The sequence below is a fragment of the Dendroctonus ponderosae genome, unplaced genomic scaffold (assembly GCF_020466585.1).
Source record: "Dendroctonus ponderosae isolate FM_Combo_2020 unplaced genomic scaffold, Dpon_F_20191213v2 Dpon_F_20191213_6, whole genome shotgun sequence".
Taxonomy (NCBI): domain Eukaryota; kingdom Metazoa; phylum Arthropoda; class Insecta; order Coleoptera; family Curculionidae; genus Dendroctonus; species Dendroctonus ponderosae.
In genome coordinates this window covers 11580497-11603951 of record NW_026018814.1, presented here as the reverse complement: position 1 = coordinate 11603951, position 23455 = coordinate 11580497, and the positions used below count along the sequence as shown (strand labels likewise).

Below are 23455 nucleotides of genomic sequence, written 5' to 3'. Positions count from 1 at the left end.
AAGCTAGTTTGTTCCTGTTCCGTAGTTAAAGTTATACCGAGGTGAATAAAAGTTGGAAGCAGAAGAAAAAGTTTGATACTCGGCCATCCACGGTACATTATTTTGTTGTTTTAAGAAACTGTACTAGAGTACAATTCGCAATTAACATAGATGTTAATTTTGTTGTTAGCAGCGAAATCTTCAAACAATCAAAATTCATTAAAATAACAACATTTTCTTTATTTAGAGATCACAAAGAAAACTATTCCATGTGCATGAATGCTTAATACAATTTTTTATAGAAATTTTTAGAATCCGTTCCTTCCTGGATGTATAGATTGTAATAAATTGGTTCTATCTTTATCAGACCTTCTTCTAGGCCTGGGTATCACATCTGGTTGAGTTGCGCTTTTCAGTTGAGGCCGCTCTGTGAGTTGGTGGTTTAACTCATCGCACCTCACTGAGCCGCACCTCGAATTCCGCTTATGGCGCTTATGGCCATTATTCTTGAAACCAGAACTTTAAAGGACATTTTTAATTTGTCGAAATTTTGTTGGTTTCGATCATCGCTCGGAAATTGAACAACAGTTTTATTTTAAGTGATTTGGTCGCGTTTTTTTTAGTTAGTCAATATTTTTATCTAAACAAAATTGGTTTCAAAATTCGCTTATGAATTTTAGTTTTGGTGTTGCGCATTAATCACTGAGTAAAATTCAGACAAATATAAATGGATCTAAATTTAAAATTCAATTAGTGAAACATCGGCGCTTGGAGCGTTTTTCGTTTAGTTGTTGTTGGCTTGGTTTAATTATTGTTTATTATGCGCACAAACAAGTAAACAAACTGATGTCTAACTTCCAAGCAAGAGCAGAGCAATGAATCATCAAAAGAGCGAACATGCAAATGACTAAATAATCATGTTTATTTTGTAGATCTGTGTATTTTTTTCGAAAAGGTGTATGAATATTCAGTTTTCTGCCGACAGTGGACGATATCGATAGATATTCCTTTGTGTCGTGTTCTTAGATGGGAAATCTGGAATCATTGCGGCCCTTATGACAAAATCGATAGTTTGAGAATGTGTAGTGAACTTTTCGAGGATGGGGCGCCAGCTTGCAGAAATCTGGTAGGACTGATCTCTAATATATAAATCTTTTAGGTTGATCTGAGTTTAGTTTTCCGACAAGTAACTAAAATTTTATGGATTCTTTATATTTCTCTCTGTTTGCTTTGCTGACTTCCGATAAGTTTGGCTTTGGGCAGATTTCCTGCTGTAATCAACCCATTCTCTTCTTTCTTTCCAGGTGTCCAGTTCCTAGGTGTAGTTCCAGTAAGGTTAGCATTACTTTGCCCCTGGTTGCCATGCATATGTAGAACTTTTAGTATCATATTCATCAACTGCTGACTAACTAACAACTGAGCTATTGGCTCTGTCATAGTTAATTTTTAAACTTTGGGAATATTTTGGGAGGCTTTGTATTTTTATATCAAACTCACCTGAAATTTTTCGCTAAAGAACCGCTTCAGGTATGGAAATTTGGGATCCAGTTTTATGTTTTTGGTTAAGAAAAAGTCTAGAGCTTCAGTTTTGCATGTTTTTTTTTTAATTGCGAAATCGATTGAAACATATTGCCCACTTTTTTGACGTTAGTCAAGAATTATTTGAGCCACAGAGCGCGTTTTTAGATTTTTTATTTGGTTATTGGATTCAATTATTACAACGTGCGTTAGTAAATTCTGGAGGATTTGTCACAAAAAATCACACGAAATTTGAATGTCATGCTTTCAAAGTGGACAAATGTTTTCCAGAAAGATATATATAAATATGAATAAGAAATGAATTATATAGAGCTTTTAATATACAATACAACTGGCCTGTTTTGCAAAATTTCTCGAAATTACTGCAGCTTAATTGAGATATATGCATATTAGCGAAACGTAATTATGGCCTCTAATTTAGCACACGTTCTTCGCATTTCAATTACATGTACGCTAATTAACTTCATTATAAAGGAAAATATAACATCAAACATGTAACGTAACCATTAATAGGAATACAATTTAGTTCGTAAAAAAACTCCCACTTTTTTATATTTTTCATTATTATAGTTATTTTCATATCAAAATTTAAAGCATTTTTTAATTTCAAGTCGAGTTTGAGATTATTAGTTAATGCCTTCAGAATTATATGCTTCTGAAATAAATCTAAAAAAAAGAAGAAAGAAGTCTGAAAGACTAAACTCTTTCTAGACAGGCTAAACAGTTGTAAATTTGCCAATTTTTTTCGTTATTTTTATACTATAGCTGATAATAATTTTAACCGCGAAATTATTACTTCCTTAGCGATTATCAGGGTGAATCACATGAATAAAGTAGACGTATCTTTTATTGTTATTTAGCAAAAATATTTGATTTTTCCCATTGAAAGATTCGCATCTGTATCGATTTTCTTTCTGATCCACGTGCGGTAATTCAATCTCGAATGCGGTCCACTCAAATTAAATGCCGCCATACATCAAACTTAAAAGGTTTGTAACAAAAAAATGTGAACTTTCCATATGAGTCATGATTTATTGTTTGTTGATTCAAATTTGCTTGAATAAAAGCAGAAAGCACACAGCTATTATTTGTAATTTGTTCAAAACCATTTAAATATACCGCAATTTTCAAATGTGCAGTTTTAAGATTACTAATCCAAACCGAATTTACCGCCTCGTTCACATTTATTTATTTTTTTTGCTGTTATATATTTTTGTAGTAAATACCAGTATTAGCCGTTGCTTCGCACTGTAATCTATGAATTGTGAGAGCGAATTAATATATTAAATAGGAGCTCAGTCGAAACGCAAAAAAGTGTTCCATTGTACACACATACAGCAGATATTTTCTTTTGTTATGTTAATCCGCAGATCCCAGACAAAACGCAAGATTTATATAGCATTTCTACATAGAAAAAATCGGTTATTTGTGGGTTTAAATTTGTGTTCAAGCTCCGAGGCGCCTGTTTCGAAACAATGTTCATGTAAACGCACTGAGGGATAAGCTGAGACAACCTAAATCCATATCAGCCATGTGAACATGTAAAATGAGACAAATGAGTGATATGTGCTTAAAAACCATCAACTGTTGTTTGTTTACTTTTGGACACATCGCAATATGATTTGGCTGAATTTGCATTAATCCTGTTGGACCGAAAGTGCAAAGATACGAACTTCAATTATCACATATTCTGTCCACAATATTTATTTAAATCAAAATGCAAATACTAATTGAAATGGAAATAAATGTATTCGTATGTTAAAGGCCAACTTCCAGCACCAATACTCGCCTCTGCTTTTAAATCAGTGTGAACTAGACAGCGTGGGAGATTGAAAACTTTACAGTTTTAGCCTCAGATATGAACAGGTATTTTCCTTTAACAATTAAAACCACTACCTTCAACTACGAATAACTTCATCAAGTGATTATTATCACAGAATTCAAGTGTAGAAACGGGCAGATATTTATAAGTAAATTTTTATTAGCAGGGAAAATTACAGACTTTTAGAGATGTATAATTTTTTTACACTTGGTGGTTTACACAGTTATTCATTTCAGTGGAGCGAGGCTGATAAATATATTTTTCAGAAAATGGGGGTAATTAAGAAATGCGGCGGGATTTTCGTTCATTTTGCAGCGATAAAAAAGGACCTTGTGAAACACGATTAGGCCTTAAAACGCTCCGATTAAAATATGAAATTGGTCATGATCGAAAAGCGCAAATTAAATTTTTTCGATATTAATTGAGCCTATTTTTCGGGTTGATTGATTTCTATCTACCGTATTTCTTCCGTTGCTAACTTGTAACTTTTTAGGGTCTATCAAATTGTCTAGTTTCCATGCGATTAGCAGATTTAACAGCAGTTAAGAAAAAATCGATTTGACGTGTGCAATTTTTGATTTTTTAAGCAGAAATGGGCATTCAGTCGTAAAATAACATCAAATAGTTTATGATAACGTTTTTATTACAAATTTTAAAAATTAGTTTTAATGATTGCCATATTCAGTAATTGTTGATTGGAATACAATAAATAAATCGATAAGTCGATAAATACGACGAAAACATAAGTTAATGAAGGGACTTAGAGCCATACAAATATACTTTCGACTTGGTTTCCCTCCATAGAGATAAAATCCGATGTCCAATTCTTCTGCCAAAAAAAATGTACAAATCCGTTCGATTAGAAAACTAACCGAGTTTTTACTTGGAAAGAGAGAAGCAATTTTGAGTAGTATTGTTTTAGATGGCAGCAGATGAATACCAGTCGGATTTTTCAAATAAATTGGATATATGTAGCGTTCTCAGCTCCATTTAAATTGGAACCGAAATTTATTACCCAATTAACTTTCCACTGGAAATTTCTTGTTAAAAGCTTCACATTTAAAATTATTTTTCTACTGTGGAGTCTTTTATATCTTTTTCCTACATTCATTTTCATTTGATTTTATGGCATATTTCTCTCTTGTATATATCCATTGTTGAAAAGCGTTCAACCTTTTAACTTAGCTTCCGGTTTAAAGCTATATCGTTTATTCACGTGTTTCCCACTGAAATATCACCCTTCCTTGTAGGATATCCAATTTCAAGGCCTGATAAGCAACTCCCAATTATTTTCCTCCAGAATATGATATACCCGTATCAAGATCCTAAGCTGCTCTGTAATATTCTTATTTTATCTACAGGATATTAAAGCCGCACAATGGCATAGTAGAGCTGCTTTAAAAAATTTCATTGTTTATAGTTTCCCTTGGCTTTCTCGTTTCGTCCCAAGTGAGTTTAATGTCCTACAGTGCGAGCGTTTCAAAGAGAGAAATTTTCCTCAAATACATCGTGAATTTTTAATGAGATACATGCAATTTGCTGAAGCTCTGTATTTACCATTCTCAGTAATTAAAAAGTTTAACATTAATGAGAATTGCATTTTTTTACAAATCCTGAAAACTCGAAATGGAAATGCAGCTCTAAAAAATAAACATATGTTTACAATTATCTCTAATACTTACGTCTATATCGAAGAAGGTAACCCTGCTTAACCGTATTTTTCATATTAGCATCTGAAACAAAGTAATATGTTAGTAAGAATTAACAAAAATTGTCCAAAATATTCAGGCGCCGAGAATGATAATGGCTTTTGCAGATTAATAATCCAATTCAATTTGGAATGTTTGTGAGTACTTCATATATCAATCAATCATGTTCTCCAGCTGCAATGACCCTCATAAAAGCATGTCATCCAACAAAGAGTTAACAGGTATGTTAAAATATTTAAAGCACCTCAACGAGGTATCAAAATTTATTCGCATGTCATCCGTTTATCCCAAACCAATGTTTTCTCAAACGGAGAGTGATGTTTACAATATACCTTTCTATACGAAGGCCTAAAGTTTGATCTATTTTCGGTTGAACCAGCAATTTCACTCAGCTATCACACGCAAAGTTAAGTAACCAAAATATCACAGACAATTACTTACTCAAAGAAATAGCAAAAATTACTGCAACGAGGAGTTTCATCGAGATAATAAATTAGTGAAAGCATTATTAAGAGGTATGTTTGCGTCTGTTAGCTCAGGAAAGGATTCTCATACTTTTAACCCAACCTGAAAGTTTCGTAGCTAAGTGTATAACCGACTAATAACAAGTGAGTGAAAAATAAGCTCTTACCAAAATATGTGAATTTTGTGAATGCAAAAAGAAAAACTGTATATTTTAATGAAAATCACTCTACCTCATACAAGAGAGTTTATCGTTAGAAGGGAGAGGTTAAATAGGCATACCAACTTCAAGAGAAGAACTCTTTAGGTACCAGGAAGGTGCCAGATACCAAAGTTTCATTTTATGTGTAAAGTTGTATAAGTCGTGTACGGGCCTTCAAGTCGTAAATTAATATGAATTACAGAAAAAAATTCTATGCAACCACCTACTTTATCCCATTTATTTTATACCAGTGGTAAACTTGGCATGTTATTTTTGATGCATTCCTATTTTTTTAGCGGCCGTTCCCCTGAAAAGTGTCCGCTCCAGGCAGCATAAAATAATATTGTGATATATCGAATAACCATTTATCAGTTCAGTTTTTATTGAAAACTTTTCGAGACAGAGTACGCTCAAATTCTGGTTCAGGTTTTTATCGTTTATTTTTTGCAGAGAGTGAACAAATGAAGAACTACGACAATATTCACGTGAATACATGCACGTACTGAACATGAATAAATAGCAGTTTTACTTATTGTAGATTTTCAACATTTATTCAAGTTTAATTCAAAGTAAATAATTTAAAATAGCTTATTATTTGCTGTTTTTTGCGACTGTCGAAACATGAAGAAAATATTTGTATCTAAGTATTACGAGGAAGTATCTCGAGTGGATTACAAATGAATTCTAGTCTAATCAGTAGGTAGCATTAACATTAGCCGTGATTAATTTATTTAGAAAGGTTTTGATTCGTTTTACCATTGATTATTTTAGAGTTATTACCGCAATTTATTTTAGAAGATTTAGATAGAAAACTAGAAAAGGCACATTTAACACCCTGCAATGATATCTTGAACAAATAACAAGACTGTTCAGCACAGTACTCGTACTTATCGTACTCGTACTCGTCTTTATCTATGCTGTTCAGTTCACAACCGTTCTTTGGCAAGTTTGGGATAAAAGAAACAAACATGCTCCTGAAATTGTGTACAGTGTTCTCCATTGCTCATTTGGTCCACATTTTTAAGTCACTGAAAGTTGGAAAATTTTCTAGAAAATCAACGGGTTATCGAAATCCGTCAAAATTTTATACTTTTATTGCCCGAAGCTTCTTCTATTAGGCTTCAAAAGATAATTCCGTCGTGTCCCGTTTAAGAGCTGTAACTTTTTTAGTATGAACATGAACCTTTGGGTCACTTTTCCGTCTAATCCAAAATTGCAAATTTCGTATAAAATCAACGAGTATTGAAAACCACATACAATTCCGTACAGTTATCACCAAAAGCTTCGTCAATAAGCATTCAAAAGTTGAAAATTCCATCGCCTTCAATTTAAGAACTTTAATTTTTTTAAGCAGCGACGTGCACATTTGGGCCACATTTTTAACTCACTGAAAGTTGTACATTTTCCAAAAACAAATTTCGCTTCTTAATTGACCAAATCTTCTTCTATATGCATTGAAATTATATAAAAAATCCGTACTTTCCAGTTTAAGAGTTGTGACTTTTTCGAGTTGTGGGAAAGTATGCAAAAAAAAATTGGCACTTTTATTGGCCAAATTATCCCACTAAATTGCATCCGAAAAAAAATTAAATGCTCTTTGAAAATAATTCTATCCTCTGCACACGTTATACGAATATGAAAATATGACACCCCCTAAAGCAGAAAGAAATCTCGTGAGCAAATTTATTGTTGTATTGACGGTAACGTTTATTTTCTGGGCACGTGATTTACTATAACTGATGGTTTTCTGATGATTTTATCAATACTATTTCGAACTTGAATGATATTGCTTTCAAATTATCTATAGCGTCTTATTTTGGAGTGAAATCGATTTTTGCGCTTCAATTGAGTAACATATTATACTATGTCTATATGGTGCATCACATGATGGAGAAGAGTCAACCAAAAATAGAATACTATATCATTTAATCTGCGGCTGATGGAGGAGGCTGCACTACAGGCTTTGTTGTTGAAGAATTGATCTTCCCTTTCGGCCATTTTCTCATTGAGTATATTGAAATTCTAACTGATTATAGCGCCGAAGGAATCGTCTATTCATGATCTTGTTGCGCTGAATAATAAAAGTGCTTCCGTGCTCGGTGAGGCTAATTATGTAAAATGCCACAAATGTCTTGTAAATTTACAAAAAAAGTACTCGCTTATTTGTAAAGGTAGCTTTAAACATAATCATATTTAGCTGCCAAAAATTAATGATGTAACGCCTGCATTTTCAGTGACTGAAACACCATCATAACTTTGTGTATCAGTTAGTTAGGTAAATTTTGTATTAAACTGTTTCTGCGTCACATATTCCATAAATCAGGTACTTAAAAATAACTAACCACTGAAATTATGAAAAGCATCCGCTGTTACGTCCCTCATGATACAAAAAAATATATTAATTTTAAAATCATTTGTTCGTGACCCGACTTAACGTGTACACTTTAGTAGATCGTTCTGTATTTCTTATTGATTATTTAGGTGCTCACTTAGAGTTGTATCTAGACGAGAGCTACATAATAATTTATTTTAAGTTTGTTTGGTCTTGTAACTCTCACTTATGAGCAAGCCGCCTCCTGTTTGCCTAGTAAAATTTTCATTTATTGTCTAGTGCGGCTCCCAGTTGCTCTGAGTATGAGTGCAATTTTTCCTCATTTAAAATAATAATGTTCTGCGTTTAGGGCCACTATTTACTGAAGTTGCAAAGCAGAAAATATAAAAGACTTTCAGGGAAATTGCATTAACGAAAATGTCCCCGAAAAGTCCCAAACTATGCATTTTGATGAGCCGTCTAACCCATGTATGAATACTTAGCGAAAAATGCTAATGCGAAACTCTCTTTTACATTAATATCGGATTTAGAGGAATTTTCCTGAATGAATTTAAATGACGTATTATTGACTTGAAAGCGCAATTTCGGGCACTATAAAAGCTTCATGAATAAAGCGGTCTCCAAAGGCAGTGCCAAGGTAATAAGTGAAAAATCAATTCTCAGCAAAACCACATCCGCATGAAGTTTTCCAGTAATGACTCGAGCTCGGTGTGCTCATTTTTCTTTAATAAGATATACTTACTTAATTTGCATGTTTTAAATGATGCTTCTCCCTGGCACGTTTTATTGTGGAAAACGTTTGAAAACAATCCCAAATTTTGCTAAATATGCAAATGTGGAAAGCTTGCCTGAAAAAATATTCCATCAAGCTTCGGATTTTCACAATGTAATTGTCGAAGTTGGTTTAATTTGTTTTCTTTTTGCAATCCGCCGAATTTAGTATCGGACTACGCGTATTTTTGTTCAATTTAACGGTTCAATTTAAGCCGCTTAATTAAATAGAGCCGAACATTCGAAATTATTTGAAAATATATTACGTCACATAAAAATAAACACTAACTGTCCGTTTTAAATAAGTGAGCTTTAGAAATAACGAACATTTTTTTACTAAGTTGTAGGCGCAATGAAGTAGTTTAGAAATAGTTTAAGCCACTGCACTAAAGCTCAAAATAATGGCTGCCCAATGTTGTGGGCATTAATTAAAAGTAATTATCTCTAAATCATCTTCAATGAATTGCCCACAATTTATTGAATGCTTCTTGAAACAAGTTCAGCCCGAAACAGCTAATAAAAGGGGATTGCAAGTGAAACGCCGCTTCTAAGTTTGTTGGGCAGTTGCCAGATTCGCTCAGGTATGAATGAAGAAAGAACTGGAACATTTTTAGCGGTGAATGAAAACCTTCGGATTCTAGTCTGTTTCATTCGGGAGACTGGATGAAGTTAGCATATTAATGTAAGTCTCAAGAACGGTTATTTTTCAAAAGTAATCAAGCGGTTTAGTGTAGTGCGAAGCTTCTAGGGGATTATTCGGCTTTCTACATGGATAAATTGGATGCAATTTCTAAAATGTGAAAGCAAATTCAGCATAGCAAAAAACTGTAAACGAGATTGCTTGAAACCTAAACTAATTTTCTAAATGTTTGGCACCGTCTCGCAACGTTACTAACCGTTTATTTAATCAGAATTGGGAGTTTTAACTAGCTTTAATCGGAAGGTAAAAAAATAATTTGGGGTGTTGTACTCATATGAACAAAATTAGGGCTTCCAATACACGCAGTTTCCACAAAGTTGTAGAATTTATTGAAACATAAGTACAGATCTTCAGATTTGATAATTTCCGGCGCCGTTAGATCGGCGAAGAATTAAACTGCTCAACAAATATATTTTTTATTAATTAAGCGCCACACGCCCAAATTTGCTCTAAATTTAGAACTGAGTAAAATCTGATTGTTGCAAATGATTTGATATCTAGTCCAACTCTTTTTCTATCAGTCTGTGTTTTGGAAAATTAGGTATTTAATACTTATAAAATTTCTACATGGTAGAAAATGAAACAATACAAATTTTCTGAACATTTCGCATGCTCTCAGTTATACAAAATAACGTTGTTATGAATATCAACATCAAAGGCATAAAGAAAAATGTTCTATCCCAAAACTGTTTTACATTTTTTGACTATCACTGTTATTAGCAATTCACATTTTTTTTCTTCTTGAGTATTCGGTCTATAGGTGGAAAAAAATATGTCAACTATTTGGGTATCGGTCAAGAAACTTTTCATTAAAAGTGAGTCAAAAAAAGTAATCCGTTCATTTATGCAACCTTGGATGTTGAATGTTTGTCCTAAGTCGACTTCGAGGTTTTGGCTTCAACATAAGCTCTACATTTTCAAAATCGGGCATTTTCAAGAGAAGAAATCTTATCACTGCAAGCCCGAAAACTGTTTTTTTTTTTAAATAATCATGTTTATGGTATTGTCGATCTTTCGGCGTTTAATTATAAATCCTAAAAAATATTGTTGTGGTACTGAGAGCATGACAAAATTCTAAAAAGTTTACGTTGTTTAATATTTTAGCACCTTAAAACTTTGTGTGAAGTAGTTAGTTTTTGCAATCAAATGGCTCGCAGCTATAAAAATTTATCAATTTATTGAATTTCAAGTTTCTGTTACCCTTTTCGACATGAAGTTAGCACACCTTACTTAGATCAGACACCTTTGACACCTCTGAGCATGCAAAACTCCGATGCTCCTCAACTTTGGCTTCAAAATCTGAATACTGTTTCATATTTGCAAAATGTTTAGTCTCACTTTTACTATTCTTTGGCATCCAAAGCTTCTATACACCCTTAAGCAACAGCTTACCGTTTAAATTTAATTTAGGATGACCACTTGACTGTTTAATTTCAGACTCCTTATTGCTTCTTCTCTAGTCTTCTGAGGAACTCATCTTTCTAAATTTTCCAGTCACCTAACTTATTTTATTGCCAAAATAAGGTAAAGGGCTACATTATAAGTTGACACGTTACGGACAGCTTCTACCGTATTCCTCGTGGTTTTTGCCTAACTCTTCAATTTTTACTTTCCTAAATAGTATTATAGGAAAACCAGCTGTATACATGTATAAATCAGCATATTAAATTTTACCGCACATGCTGTTATCACCATATGCATTTCCTCTGAAAAAGCTATTCCAAAATGGTCATGTTCATGTATGAACGATGGCAAGTTTGTACCTTTTTATCGATTCCTGCACTCCTCAAATTTCCCTTTTTACAACGAAGTGAAAATAACAAGCCCCTTTTTCACATCTTAGAAAATTTAAGGGTCTCGGCAAGAGTGCTTTTCTTTGTTTAGATTGGTCGGCATCGCAGCGATTTATCTTAAGAATTTTTTCTATTTTATTGTCTAGAAATTGCGTTCACGATTACTTTTGGATTTCAGTCTGTTTGATGTATTGAAGGCACTGTTGTTTATTTGGAATGTCGTAGATTGGAGTCGGAAATGGGACCAACGGAGCGATTTACATTGAAAACAGCGATTGAAAGCTTCTAATCAAGTGAATTGATCGTTGGCCGAATTTAGAACTTATTTTTGAAATAGAGATGATAAACACCTTAATGCATAAACATGTTCGATCGCAATTTTTGCGCTTTTTTAAATAATACTATGTTAGAGGTGCAATATAATGTTGTGCAGATAATGTTCACTCTTGGTTTGAGGAATATTGATTGCTGTTCAAATTGGGTTACTTTCGAGTACATTTTTTCCAGTCCTACATCGAAATTTAAATAATGAGTGCCGTTTCTCAAGTTCCCACGGGCCCTGCATGGGGAGAAAGAAAACTTAATATTAGACGAAGTTTTTCAGTAGAAATAACAAAAAACACGTACAAGGGAAGAAATAGCGTAATGACATGCTTGAATCGACATTGCCTTTTGTGAACTAACATAGCAGCAGAAACTTATCCATATTTTAAAGAGTTGTACTGCCAGGTATAAAATTAATTTAACTTTGACAAAGAAGTGCAAGGAAAAGTTCAGAGCATTTCCAAACAAACTTGCAACGTTCAAAGAAGTTTCACATCTGTTACACTTAGGAAAACTTTTCAAGTTGTTATTACTATTTTCAACTTGTTTTGTAGTATTCCTTTATGTCGCCTGCTTAATTGGAGGAAAGCAGGGCTCGGTTTTGTAATGTGGATCGAACAAAATCGGTTACGTAAATTGAAAAATGTATATGCAGACGAGTATTTCTAGATATTGCGATATTCCAGGTTTTTCCTATTTTACATCAGCTGCTGCATGTGCAGGAAAACTACAGAGCATTCAGCTGCAGCTAGTCGGCAGGCTGTTGGCAGGATTTTGGGTTAACAACCTTGATAACTGAATGTGCGCAAGGGCTATCTTACCTGGATTCAATGTCGGAAACTGGAACACGCTGCGTTTATCGATGTAAACAAAATTGCAGTTTAATCAACGCGCAAAAATCACACGATGTTTTCCTATAATAACACTTCAACGCTTGAACAATCTAGCTAAAAACAGTCGTCTAAATATTCCAAGTTGCCATCAATCTACACACATGATTAGAAAATTAACTGGTACAAGAATCAATATTTTTGCAAACTCATCTTGATTTTTGTTGCAGGTGCTCGACAAATCATGGCTTTTTATCGTAAAATTTTTTTAGTTTTAATTTATAGAATTAATTTAATTATAATAAAGAACCGCGCATTTCTCATGTAGCAGATTTTAAATCTCCACCAGAAAGTCAAACTTAATGCCTGCTTTACATCGCTATATATTTTAAGTTTTGAAGAGCAAAGTCACGGAACTAATCCTAAAAACATACAAACTAATGGTTTTCCGAATGATCATTGAACTAATTCTTCGAGAAATCAACTATTTTTTTTCAATATTTTTCCGGTAAATTCTTAGTCAGGCACCTCTCTTAGGGGAACAACGCTGATTTGTAAGCATTCTGTACAATGCTTTCACAAAAAATGTTTAAACCAACTAATTTAACAAGAAAAGTAGGTAATGAAAACATATATTATATCATACAATGTTTTTTGAGCCTTATGTTTGTCTCAAAAGATAATTATCTAGTTTTAAGCAAGTCTTTAGTTTCCCTGGCTGATTGATCACTTTCTCATCGTTTTACGTATTTTAGGTCGATTTAATCGTTTACATAGTAGCATGAACAAGTTTCAAAATAAGCCAACTTTAAGTTTTACATTTCTAACCTTTGAAGTAGTAAAAACTTGTGTAGGAAAAGCAGCACCTAGTGGAACATGAGACGCCAGAAATGGTTATAAATAGAAAATTCACTTTGAAGTAAGATAAGCAAATAAGCGAAGGACTAGTAAAAATGAAAGAAGTATATAATAATGCAAAAACCTAAAAATAACCCGATACAATTTAAGAGGAATTAATAACAAATATTTTAAAATAACGAATAACCAAAACGCAAACTTTAATTCAAAAATAACGAGCGAATGGTATCGCAAGAAACCTAAAGGCCAAACTCCGGAATCGATTTCTAAATATATCAAGCAAGAACAATTTTTTTTTAAATATGGTTTCCAGATTTATGAAAAGAAAATCAGATATTTGATAATGCAGAAGCGAACACCAATTATAGATGGGTTCACAAGAAATTCAAAAAATACTTTTCTCCATTCTAATTATAATAGTGAAAGAATCCAATTGTTTCTTTAAATATAGCAGACACTATATAACTGAAAAAAAATCGAGCTATAAAGGTCAGTAATAAATCAAAATAAGGTGACCTGAAAATGATCAACCTGAAGAAACAGAAGCATAAAGCTCAAAAAGAAACACTCCAAAAGTATTGCCATTGTCTCATATAGTTGACTAATACATAAGCAATTTCATCCAATGAACTGAGAAGTTTCTGTTGTAGCAATGAGGATTAGTAATTAGCAAATTAAAGTAGTTAATTATGAAGCACAGCATGATAAATTCAATACTGCTGATAAAGTCTCAAAAATTATTAACATAAAAAAATTAATAATAAACCAATTCAAAAAACTTTAATTAGTCAAGCAGCCGGCAAGAAGCTAAAAAACAAAGAAACAAGCTGAATTTCCAACTGCAGTATCAATGGAACAATATGAAAGGAGCAACATATCAAGCAATTTAGAAATACTGATAAAGTTATAAATCCAGGAAAAAAAAATGAAAGATGAAAACCAACAAAAAACCAGAGAGCAATTCACAACTAGATGAGCGTTTAATACAAAGCTTGTATAAGCTGCTTGTATAAGATTTGTAAGCAATTTCGAAAAGTATCTCATGGATATTAGTCAAGTGAAATGAGAATAATAATTCATAAGCGAAATAGTCTAACTGCTTAATAAAACGATAATGGATCAACTAAATATTTATAATATAAATAAATATATAACCACACATTATCCATTTTTTTCAGTGAATCTACAGGGTGATTCACAATCTTATGGACACAGAGCAGGGGCGAGTAGAGGACCTTAAGACAAATGGAGTTTCCGTTATAGTTTTTTTCTCAGGTTCATGGTTAACGAGATAAAGGGCGTTTAAGTTTCAAAAAATGTTGGTATTTTCTCTTTGACTCCTACAGTTTATGAGATATTTTGCTCAAATTTTTAACGTAGGCTAATGTTTAGTCCCTTTACTCGTAAGTAAGCCAACTGGTTGTGAAAATCAACAGGATGTTCTTTTTTCTAGAGGCATACCCCCATTTAACCCCCGAACTTTTTTGTGGTGCGGTACTGACTTCGACCGAACAATTTTTGGTTTTTTTTTGTTCAATTCAAGAATTTATTTATCACTTGTAGTTCTTTCGTATCTGCCTTCGTTTGCCAGTAATTTGCACAACATTTGACATAAGTCCATGTAGGGTTTCTGGGTGATTTTCTATGAATTTTTTATAATTTTTTGTGTAATAAGTGCAAGTTGTAGTTAAAATAAGAATGGCTGACGAGTTAACTTAATTTTTGTTTTACTTTAATTTAATTTACAATAATTAAGGCTTATCGGCTGTAAGCCAATCCAAATAAAAATACAGAAAAATGTGACGACTATTTCAATTTATTATGAAATTAATTTCTTTCACGTGAAGAAAAGAACACAAAAAAATTATAAGAAAATTTGTGGAAAATCACCCAGGAATTGTACATAAACTTGTGTTTGTGCAAATAACTCGAAAACGAAGACAGATATGAAAAAACTGCAAGAGATCAGTAAATTCTTAAATTAAACAACAAATTCAAAAATTTGTTCAGTCGAAGTCAGTGGCTTACCGCAAAAACGTTCGGGGGGCAAAAGAGGGTAGGCCTTTAGAAAAAAAGACTTGTAGATTTTTACAACCAGTTGGCTTACCTAGGGGTAAAGGGTCTAAACATTAGCCTTCCTTAAAAATTTGAACAAAATATCTCATAAACTTTAGGAGTTAAACAGAAAATACCAACATTTATTTGAAACTTTAATACCCTGTATCTCGTTAACCATGGGCCTAAGAAAAAAAAATTCAATAGATTGAGAAAATTGTTTTGAGCACCTCTACACGTTCCTACTATGTGTCCGTAAGATTGTGAATCACCCTGTATATTTCTCCTTTACAGTACAGGTCATTTTGGCACTAAATTTTTACTTTTCCTTAGATTAGTACAAGAAAAAACGTTTTCTACCTTGTGATTCAAGCAATGATTTTTGCCTTGCCTACAGTAGATAAGGCAATCTAAAGTAAAGATTTTAAGCATATATTAAAGAACCAATGGAACTAGGTGAAACAGATGCCAGAAAAAAAAACAGGAAACTTGCATATTTACCTTGCAATTAGACACTTTAAGTGGCTTGAAAGAGCCAATTTAAATAAAAGCTGCGACAGAAATAAGATGGGCGGGCATGAAAGGGATTTTATTAATTTAAATTGAGTTTCCTTTAAGGTTGCGCCTTTCAAAACTCGGGCTTGTTTCAATTACCACCTTAACAGATTTAAGAAAACAATCAAAACGTGTAATTGTCTGCATTCATTATGGCATAATCCAGTGAAAACACTTGACCTAAATCACCACCCCCTTGTTAAATCCGACGATTCCAAGCACTTTCCTTTATTTCGCTCAGATAATGTGGACCAGGATTTCAACCAACCAAGGAAAACAATTCCGACATTTCCGAAATTAAAGTTTCCCACTTTTCATAATGAAATACCATAAATTCCCCAAATGTCCCTCTCACCCAACCGGATCGTGGACTTGACAAATATGGGTCGGCTCATTAGATTTTATTGTTTTCAAGCAATCTTGACTTTGAGGAGTTAATAGATATTTAAAACGTATGGTCAACAATTTCTAAAGAGGGGGAAACTGGACAAAGTTTATAATTAAACATAACTTTGTGGCAATATAATAATGTAAAATACGTATTATGGTCGTGTGGTGGTGAAAAGAATATAGGTTACGTAATGCTCTATTTTGTTCCAAAATTACCCATTAAGAAACTAATATAACGTTGGGCAAACCGCCTCCGGCCTAGGTCAATTTGGATCTTAATTAGTAGTATAGCACACATTATACAGGATGTTATTTCCATTTTAATTCCAGCTCATGACATTTGATTAATACATTATTAATACTTTAGTTGCGATCATTATAAACCGTATAAATCGTTTTTTAAAGCAACTCAATAGCAAATCAGTTGAGGACATAAATTATGGCAGTAAACTCAGTATAAAAAAATTTGAATAATCTGAAACATTAACTAATGGTATGTTTAAACTTCTCAATTTTTTTACTAGCGACCACTCTACTTAATCTTACAACACCTGCTAGCAAAATGTAGGTTCTCCGGGTATTCGGTAAATGTGTTTTGTAAACCATATTAGGAAACTATTTGCTGAAAGAGTCATAAATAACAGTACACCACGAGCGGCAAAACTTTTAAATTAGTTTCCCCTGAAGGAAGAAAAGTCATGATATATTACTGTTTAACAGTTGTTTGAGCCGAAATGACACCATGTAATTATTTGAATGGCAATTTTTGGGGTTGAAATGAAAACAGTATTTACACGCAAATATTTCACAAGTTTCTAATCGATGCATTCAGTGAACACATGAATCAGATAGAACAATAGGAGCAATGAGATCAATTTATGAATTTAGCATGCAGATTTTAACAAGCTTTCGATTGCGCTGTAATAGTTTATTTACTAGTCATTTTTTTTAATTAACATCCAAGAACATAAAGTTTTCAATATTGAGAAGACGTATTATAAATTAAACACAATAGAAATTTGTATTTGGCACAGTTTTAAAAGTTTCCCATTTACATTAAGTTTTAGTTTCTAATAAGCATAATAATAATATATTTAATATTGCAATATGTACAATCTAATTTTTTCTTGATATAAAAAGGTTTTTTTTATATTTTCACTACTTTGAATCGCACATTTTGACTTTGTGATTATTGATGATACTTTCTTCCATTGTGAAGTTTTCCTCCACTGTTTCAAATTCCTCGGTTAAATTGAAAGCATGAAAAAAGTAATAATTCCTGTGAACTTCAATTTGGCTTTTCAATCTGCATAGAAAAAAAAACAGTTCGGACAGTTATTCGCTATCCGGATATTTTACAGCTCGATAAATAAATCTCGAAGTTTACGCATTCGGGTTGAACTGACTTCAAAAAAAGTTTTAATCTTTTGCATATTTGATTTGAACCGATTTAGACTTTTTTTGTTTCTTTGAAGAAAGAACTTCTGACGAACTTAAATAAGATTTTTGTCCGCTTCCGCGGCAAGAGAAATATTATTTTCCGGGTGTCGTTATGTACAAAATAGGCGCACCGTTTGGAAAATTGTGTGAATGGGGACATTTTGACATTGCAGGTGTTTTCGTGGTAAAATTTTGATATTTTTACGAGCAAATGAGAGCCTACAACCATACCCAAAACTTGATTTGAAGTGTGCATAGAAATGTATTTTACTATGGATTTTCTGTTTACTACTGAATAAAAAAGCATGTGAGCTTCTCAACTCTAAACCAACATAAAATCATCAAAAATGAATCCATTTGAAAATCGGATTGATTTTTAGAATAGCTTCTGCATTTTGTGTCAGCGTGAGTAGTAATAGAATAAAAAATTACATTTTAATCCACCTCTTCCACGATGAATGAAATTTGATGCGTTTATTCTGAGAAAGCTCTGCTCGGTTTCGGGAAATCGAAACGACTATTTCAATGATTTCTAAAGAAGCACATTGTCCAAGTCCGGATTGCAATATTCGCTTTATCTTTCCGACAGCTTTAAAAGCACGCGACGGAATGCTTGGGATATGCATTTGCCCTGTAAAACCTTTATAAGCTTTTGTGCCTGGTGGGACTATTTGACGAAAATTAAAACAATATAACTCGGATTACAAAAGAAGCAACTGGACTTTATATTTGTAAATAAACCCCTTTGTCCTTTGGCTTTTAGTTGCTAACTCACAATTTCCTTCGAAGTAAACTATTTATGCTACGAATCCAGGTCAACGCTGTCCAGTTATATAGTAAATTAAATCATTTAAGACTAAATACATTTTGCACACTTTTGTTACTCAACTAATCAGTTATTTTTCACGCCAAGATTATTTTTAAAGTACATTAAAAATTGTAGTTTAATCCTCAAGGTGGTGATAGATAGATTAAAAGATGTGGGCGAGGAGTTTTCAAATAAACATTACTTAACACTCAATGATTCAGTAACAGTCTTTCTGTGACATAATCCAATGAAAAAAGCTGTTACTTTTCTGAAAGTGTTACACTTTCAAGTAAATTTGAGCAATAGGGAATTGCAAACTGTAATCCAAAAAAGATTAAGCCATGAAGTTTCAGGCTTTCCGTAAAAAGTGATATTGATCTGTGACATCAAAGCTATTCTGGAAAATCTCTGGAGAATGCAATTTTTCACATCGACGAATTTAAAAAATTGGTTATTGGGACTGCTGTCATCCTCAGACTGATTCACAAGAAAATTGGATGCGATATTTCTTAAAATGCCAATATTGGACGCTACGAGCTATAAGCAATAAAGCTTTGAACACCATTTAAATACACACGATTAAATAAATACAGGTTGATTCAAAATTGGCGTCATTCCATTTAAGGGGTAATAGGAGCTCACTTGGAGAGTACGCGAAAAATTATAAAACATTTTTTTTTCGAAAATCTATTAAKATTTAGGAAAGATATTAACAGTTGAAAATCGAATGCTCAGTTTGTTATTAAGCATTATTTTTAAATGGCCCCAYYTTTGGTAGCCTATTCGAAGACTTAACCTCTATTAAATAAAAATTACGGTCGCTTAATTAATTAAAGTGACACTAACTTGTTTAGAGTTAAAGATAGGAGTGTATGTTTATTTGTTTACACATYAATTCGAGGTTATGATGACAACAAAGAACAATTTCTGATGAAAAAGTAGTTGCCAACATTTAACGAAACTTGTTTTTTATCTATTTTAWTGTCACTATTTTTGCAAATTTMTCMGTTTTTAATTACAATTAACATTTTTTACATTTTTTCTGCACTCCTTAAACGCCCCCAGACAACACCTCCAGGGGAACGAGGCCAATCTTGAATCATCCTGTACACTTATTTTAAATAAGATTGCTAACATTCTAGCACTATCAATAACAACTTAAATAATCTAACAATCTTAAATAGCTGAAAGTAGAGAAACATAATCGCAACTGTTCAATACAGTTTTAGCTGTTAGAAAATTTGGATGCGATATTTATGCTTTCAATCTTTTGAAATAACTCCATTGTTTTGTCGTYCGAAAAACAGGATATCATATTTTTTTATAGAAACSTGTCTAGCTATATAGAGATTCTTGAACGTTTCGAATTTTTMKAAGTTCCTTACTCCAAAAAAAWTMAAATTAGAATMAAAATCGGTTTATTTTTAAGCCGTCRTTCCTACCGCAAGCAACATTATCAGCTATTCCGATTTGAGAAGRAACTACTAAAATTTSTATTTTTCTACAATAAAAATAAAAATGTTAACAAATTTATATATWTTAATAAACATACATATTTTTGTGTAACCTTGAAACCTCCATCAGGACAACTTCTTACATTTWATTTTCTGAACGAAATAACCTTCCAAATTATATCACAGACCGATGATGTGCTCAATATCAAATTTTGGATAATTATTTCTAATTAGTTGATGTATATTAAAATATTTGCGTCTAATTTCTAAATTGCTTGTGTCATTGGCATATCTTCTATCATGCTATATTCATAAAATGAGAATATTCAAATCGTGGAAATTTTTCTTCTAAACTGATCTTCAAATGCAAAGTTGCATGAACTTGGTTTGAAAAATAAATTTTTGAGCGTCGGTGTTTTACCGGCGCCCAAAATCTAATTCTAAATATGTATATCGAAAAAAGATAAATATCGAAATAATTAAAGCATATCTTTTTAATCGAGAAATGTATTATCTATGTGCTCACTAGAAGAAAACTAAAATGTATGATGTATAAAGAAAGTATTTACTAAAATGTACTTAAGTGCAAAGGTGCAAAAAATGTTTTTATATAAAGGGTGTCCCGTAAGCACATGAACAAAGGGGTATTGCGATATTATTTTCATCAAAAGAAGACGATCTGACCTAACTTTTATTAACAAAAATGTCTGACTCCTCGGCTATTGATGGTCAAAGTTCTTCAGAAAATTATCTTTCTTGAAATATCGGGAGAATGGTACGATGTATTTTAGTGAAACTCGCTGTGAATTTGTTCTTATGTAAGACTCATATTTTGATGAAACAGTCGAGTTCATCCGTTTTGGAYAAGTGGTGAACTCTTGAGTGTCATGGTACAAAAACTACCAGAACTTTTTAATTGGGTGATGAAATCAACTCATTTTTTTGGTTGATGCAATAATCATGTATTCACAATTTTAGTGCGCTTTGTAAAATCGTGTAGCATTCATATTTTTTGCAAAAAAAAATATTTTTGTTTTCTTGCCACTTAATGTTAGACATTGAAAAAACATAAATTTTTTGAAGAATTTCGATCATCAACAGCAGAGGAGCCAGACATTTTTTGATAATAAATAATAAGTTAGGTCAGACATCTTCTTTTGATACAAAGAGTATCGCAGTACCCTTTTGTTCATGTGCTTACGGGACACCCTTTATATAAAAACATTTTTTGCACCTTTGCGCTTAAGTACCTATATTTTTTAATAAATTCACAATATTTATGTTACAACTATTTGGATTATTTCGGACGTGAAGTTAGGTACAAGAATTTGGTACACATACATACATTTTAGTTTTCTCCTAGTGAGCACATAGATAATACATTTCTCGATTAAAAAGACATGCTTCAATTATTTCGATATTTATCCTTTTTCGATATATGTATTTAGAATTAGAATTTTAGTATTATTTTGATTCAAAGAATATCGCAGCATCCTTTTGATCATGTGCTTACAGAACACCTTGTATATATTTTTCTTTATTTTCAAATCATAAAGAGAATTACATTTTTAGTACAAAGGTTGATTGAAAGAGTGTTGTACTCAACTTACCGTCTGAGTAAAATTAAAAATAAAATTTTGAACTTCACTTCGCTTAAATAACGCAACTAAAATGTTTTCGATAATTTTAGTTTAGTTTATTAGCCTTTGAGAATGGCTAAATTCATAAACTATCTAAGCCAAAATTAACTAAAACAAAGTAAAAGATTAAGCTTTACCTTTAGTTATAAACTTATTTCGTTTTTTTTTTGAAATCCTTGATTTAAGTTTTCTAAATTTCTTCCTCATGGTGTAATAAATCCTATAATTATAAAAAAATTATAGGATTATTAAAAAATTAAAAATGTACGAAATTTCATCACACAATCAAATTCAAATTTAGCTAAATGAAAACGATACTTAGACCGACAAGGAAAACACAGTTTTAATATATCCGTCAAAGACTAAAAATCCGATAGTGTATAAACGAAAATGTATGTAATAAAACAATCAATTTTTATATTTTTGTTTTGTTAATTTCCTGCATTTTTTTGTATTTTAAATGGGGTTTCTACGGATTACATTAAACTGTCATATTTGTTATACTCTTTATAATCCATGATAAAAAATTGTCAGTTGATCATCGCCAAACTGAAAACATGTTAAATATATCACATGGATGTGGAGTGTGAATTTTCTAACTGCATAAGTTAACTAACAGCTATTTCCAATAATGTAAGGTATTTAACTTTATTTTTGTATGATATCAAGTCAACCTGAAAATGATTTTTAAAACACATCAATTAGGGTAATTAAATAAAAGTAAAATAAAAACGCACGATTTCAGTGTCAAACGAAAATTATCCCGCGGCAATTCAAAATCAAATTTTAACGGCAAATAAATTCGACTAGTTTTAAACTTAAATTTAAAAAGTTTTAACATAAATAAATAGTTTGAAGACTATTATTATTATTTAAGCCATTAGAAAGACTTACTGTTCTTGTGAGAGTTATCCTGTAAGGGTGGAGAACCGCGTGACATGCACAACGTGAACATGTCGAGCACAACAGCAACACTGAGCGAAGCTGCCGCTCTCTCAGACTCCAATTTTGTTTGAGCGGTCGGCCAGATAACGCCCCTAAACAACTCGCGCGGTCCCTAAATCTGTGAAAGAGAGCCTATTTTATAGAGCACAAGTCGAGTTACAAATAGTTGTGGTAGAAGCCCAACACTTGGAGATTAATGAATGTCCAACGTTGAATTAATCCGATCATCACAAGCCAACAAGCTAATAATCAGCGGGATGGATGTTGCCCCAAAGAAACATTTTTCTTTATATCTTTTTGTTAAATAGTGATGTACAATAATGTACAAAGAAGCAGCCGAATATGGGCTCAATCTTCCGTGGTAAAATAGAAAACGCTACAACAGGACGACACGTTTCAGTGTATTCTCGTTTTCAATGCTGAAAGGTTGAGCCTCTAAAGACGCCGATAAACTAGACATGAGTTTGCCCTGACTGATGTTTACTGAATTGTTTACTGAACTGATGCTTGATTGAATTGCTTGCAGTAGTTTTTTATATACACAGGGCGAAGCCGATCAGTTTCGAAATTGTACAGTGACGGTTTACAGACGCGTTTGTCTGCGTATGATGGAGTACTAATAATCCCACAACTAGATAAGTATTTGAAATACATTAAATTTTTTTTTAGAAAATATATCAGAATTCTTAATGCGAATAACGCAATTTGCCTAGAAAGCTGATATTTCAAAGAAGATACGCGAATCTTTACCCCGTTGCTCGGTCCCCATGGTGAATACTAAAGAAAACCTTTTATCCATAAAGTTCGTTTATAGCCACAAAAGCTTTTAGATCAAAGCACCCACAAG

General features: G+C 32.4%; 1 protein-coding gene and 1 long non-coding RNA gene across 3 annotated transcripts in view; one reads left to right on the top strand and one right to left on the bottom strand.

Annotated features, from left to right (window-relative positions):
* LOC109545110 overlaps nucleotides 1-22646 on the bottom strand; it is a 64160-nt gene extending 41514 nt beyond the window's left edge. For both annotated transcript variants that reach the window (XM_019915605.2, XM_048667741.1), the window contains exons 1-2: nucleotides 22558-22646; nucleotides 5023-5073 (exon numbers count right to left, since the gene is read on the bottom strand). In XM_019915605.2, coding sequence (XP_019771164.2) covers nucleotides 5023-5073; nucleotides 22558-22618 — 112 coding nt within the window. In that variant the 5' untranslated portion in view covers nucleotides 22619-22646. The remainder of the gene's footprint in view (nucleotides 1-5022; nucleotides 5074-22557) is intronic.
* Nucleotides 5299-6226, top strand: LOC125504943. The gene is made up of 2 exons (XR_007281828.1): nucleotides 5299-5564; nucleotides 6164-6226. It is a non-coding gene; the product is annotated as an uncharacterized LOC125504943 (long non-coding RNA).
* Nucleotides 22647-23455: the final 809 nt, after the last annotated feature.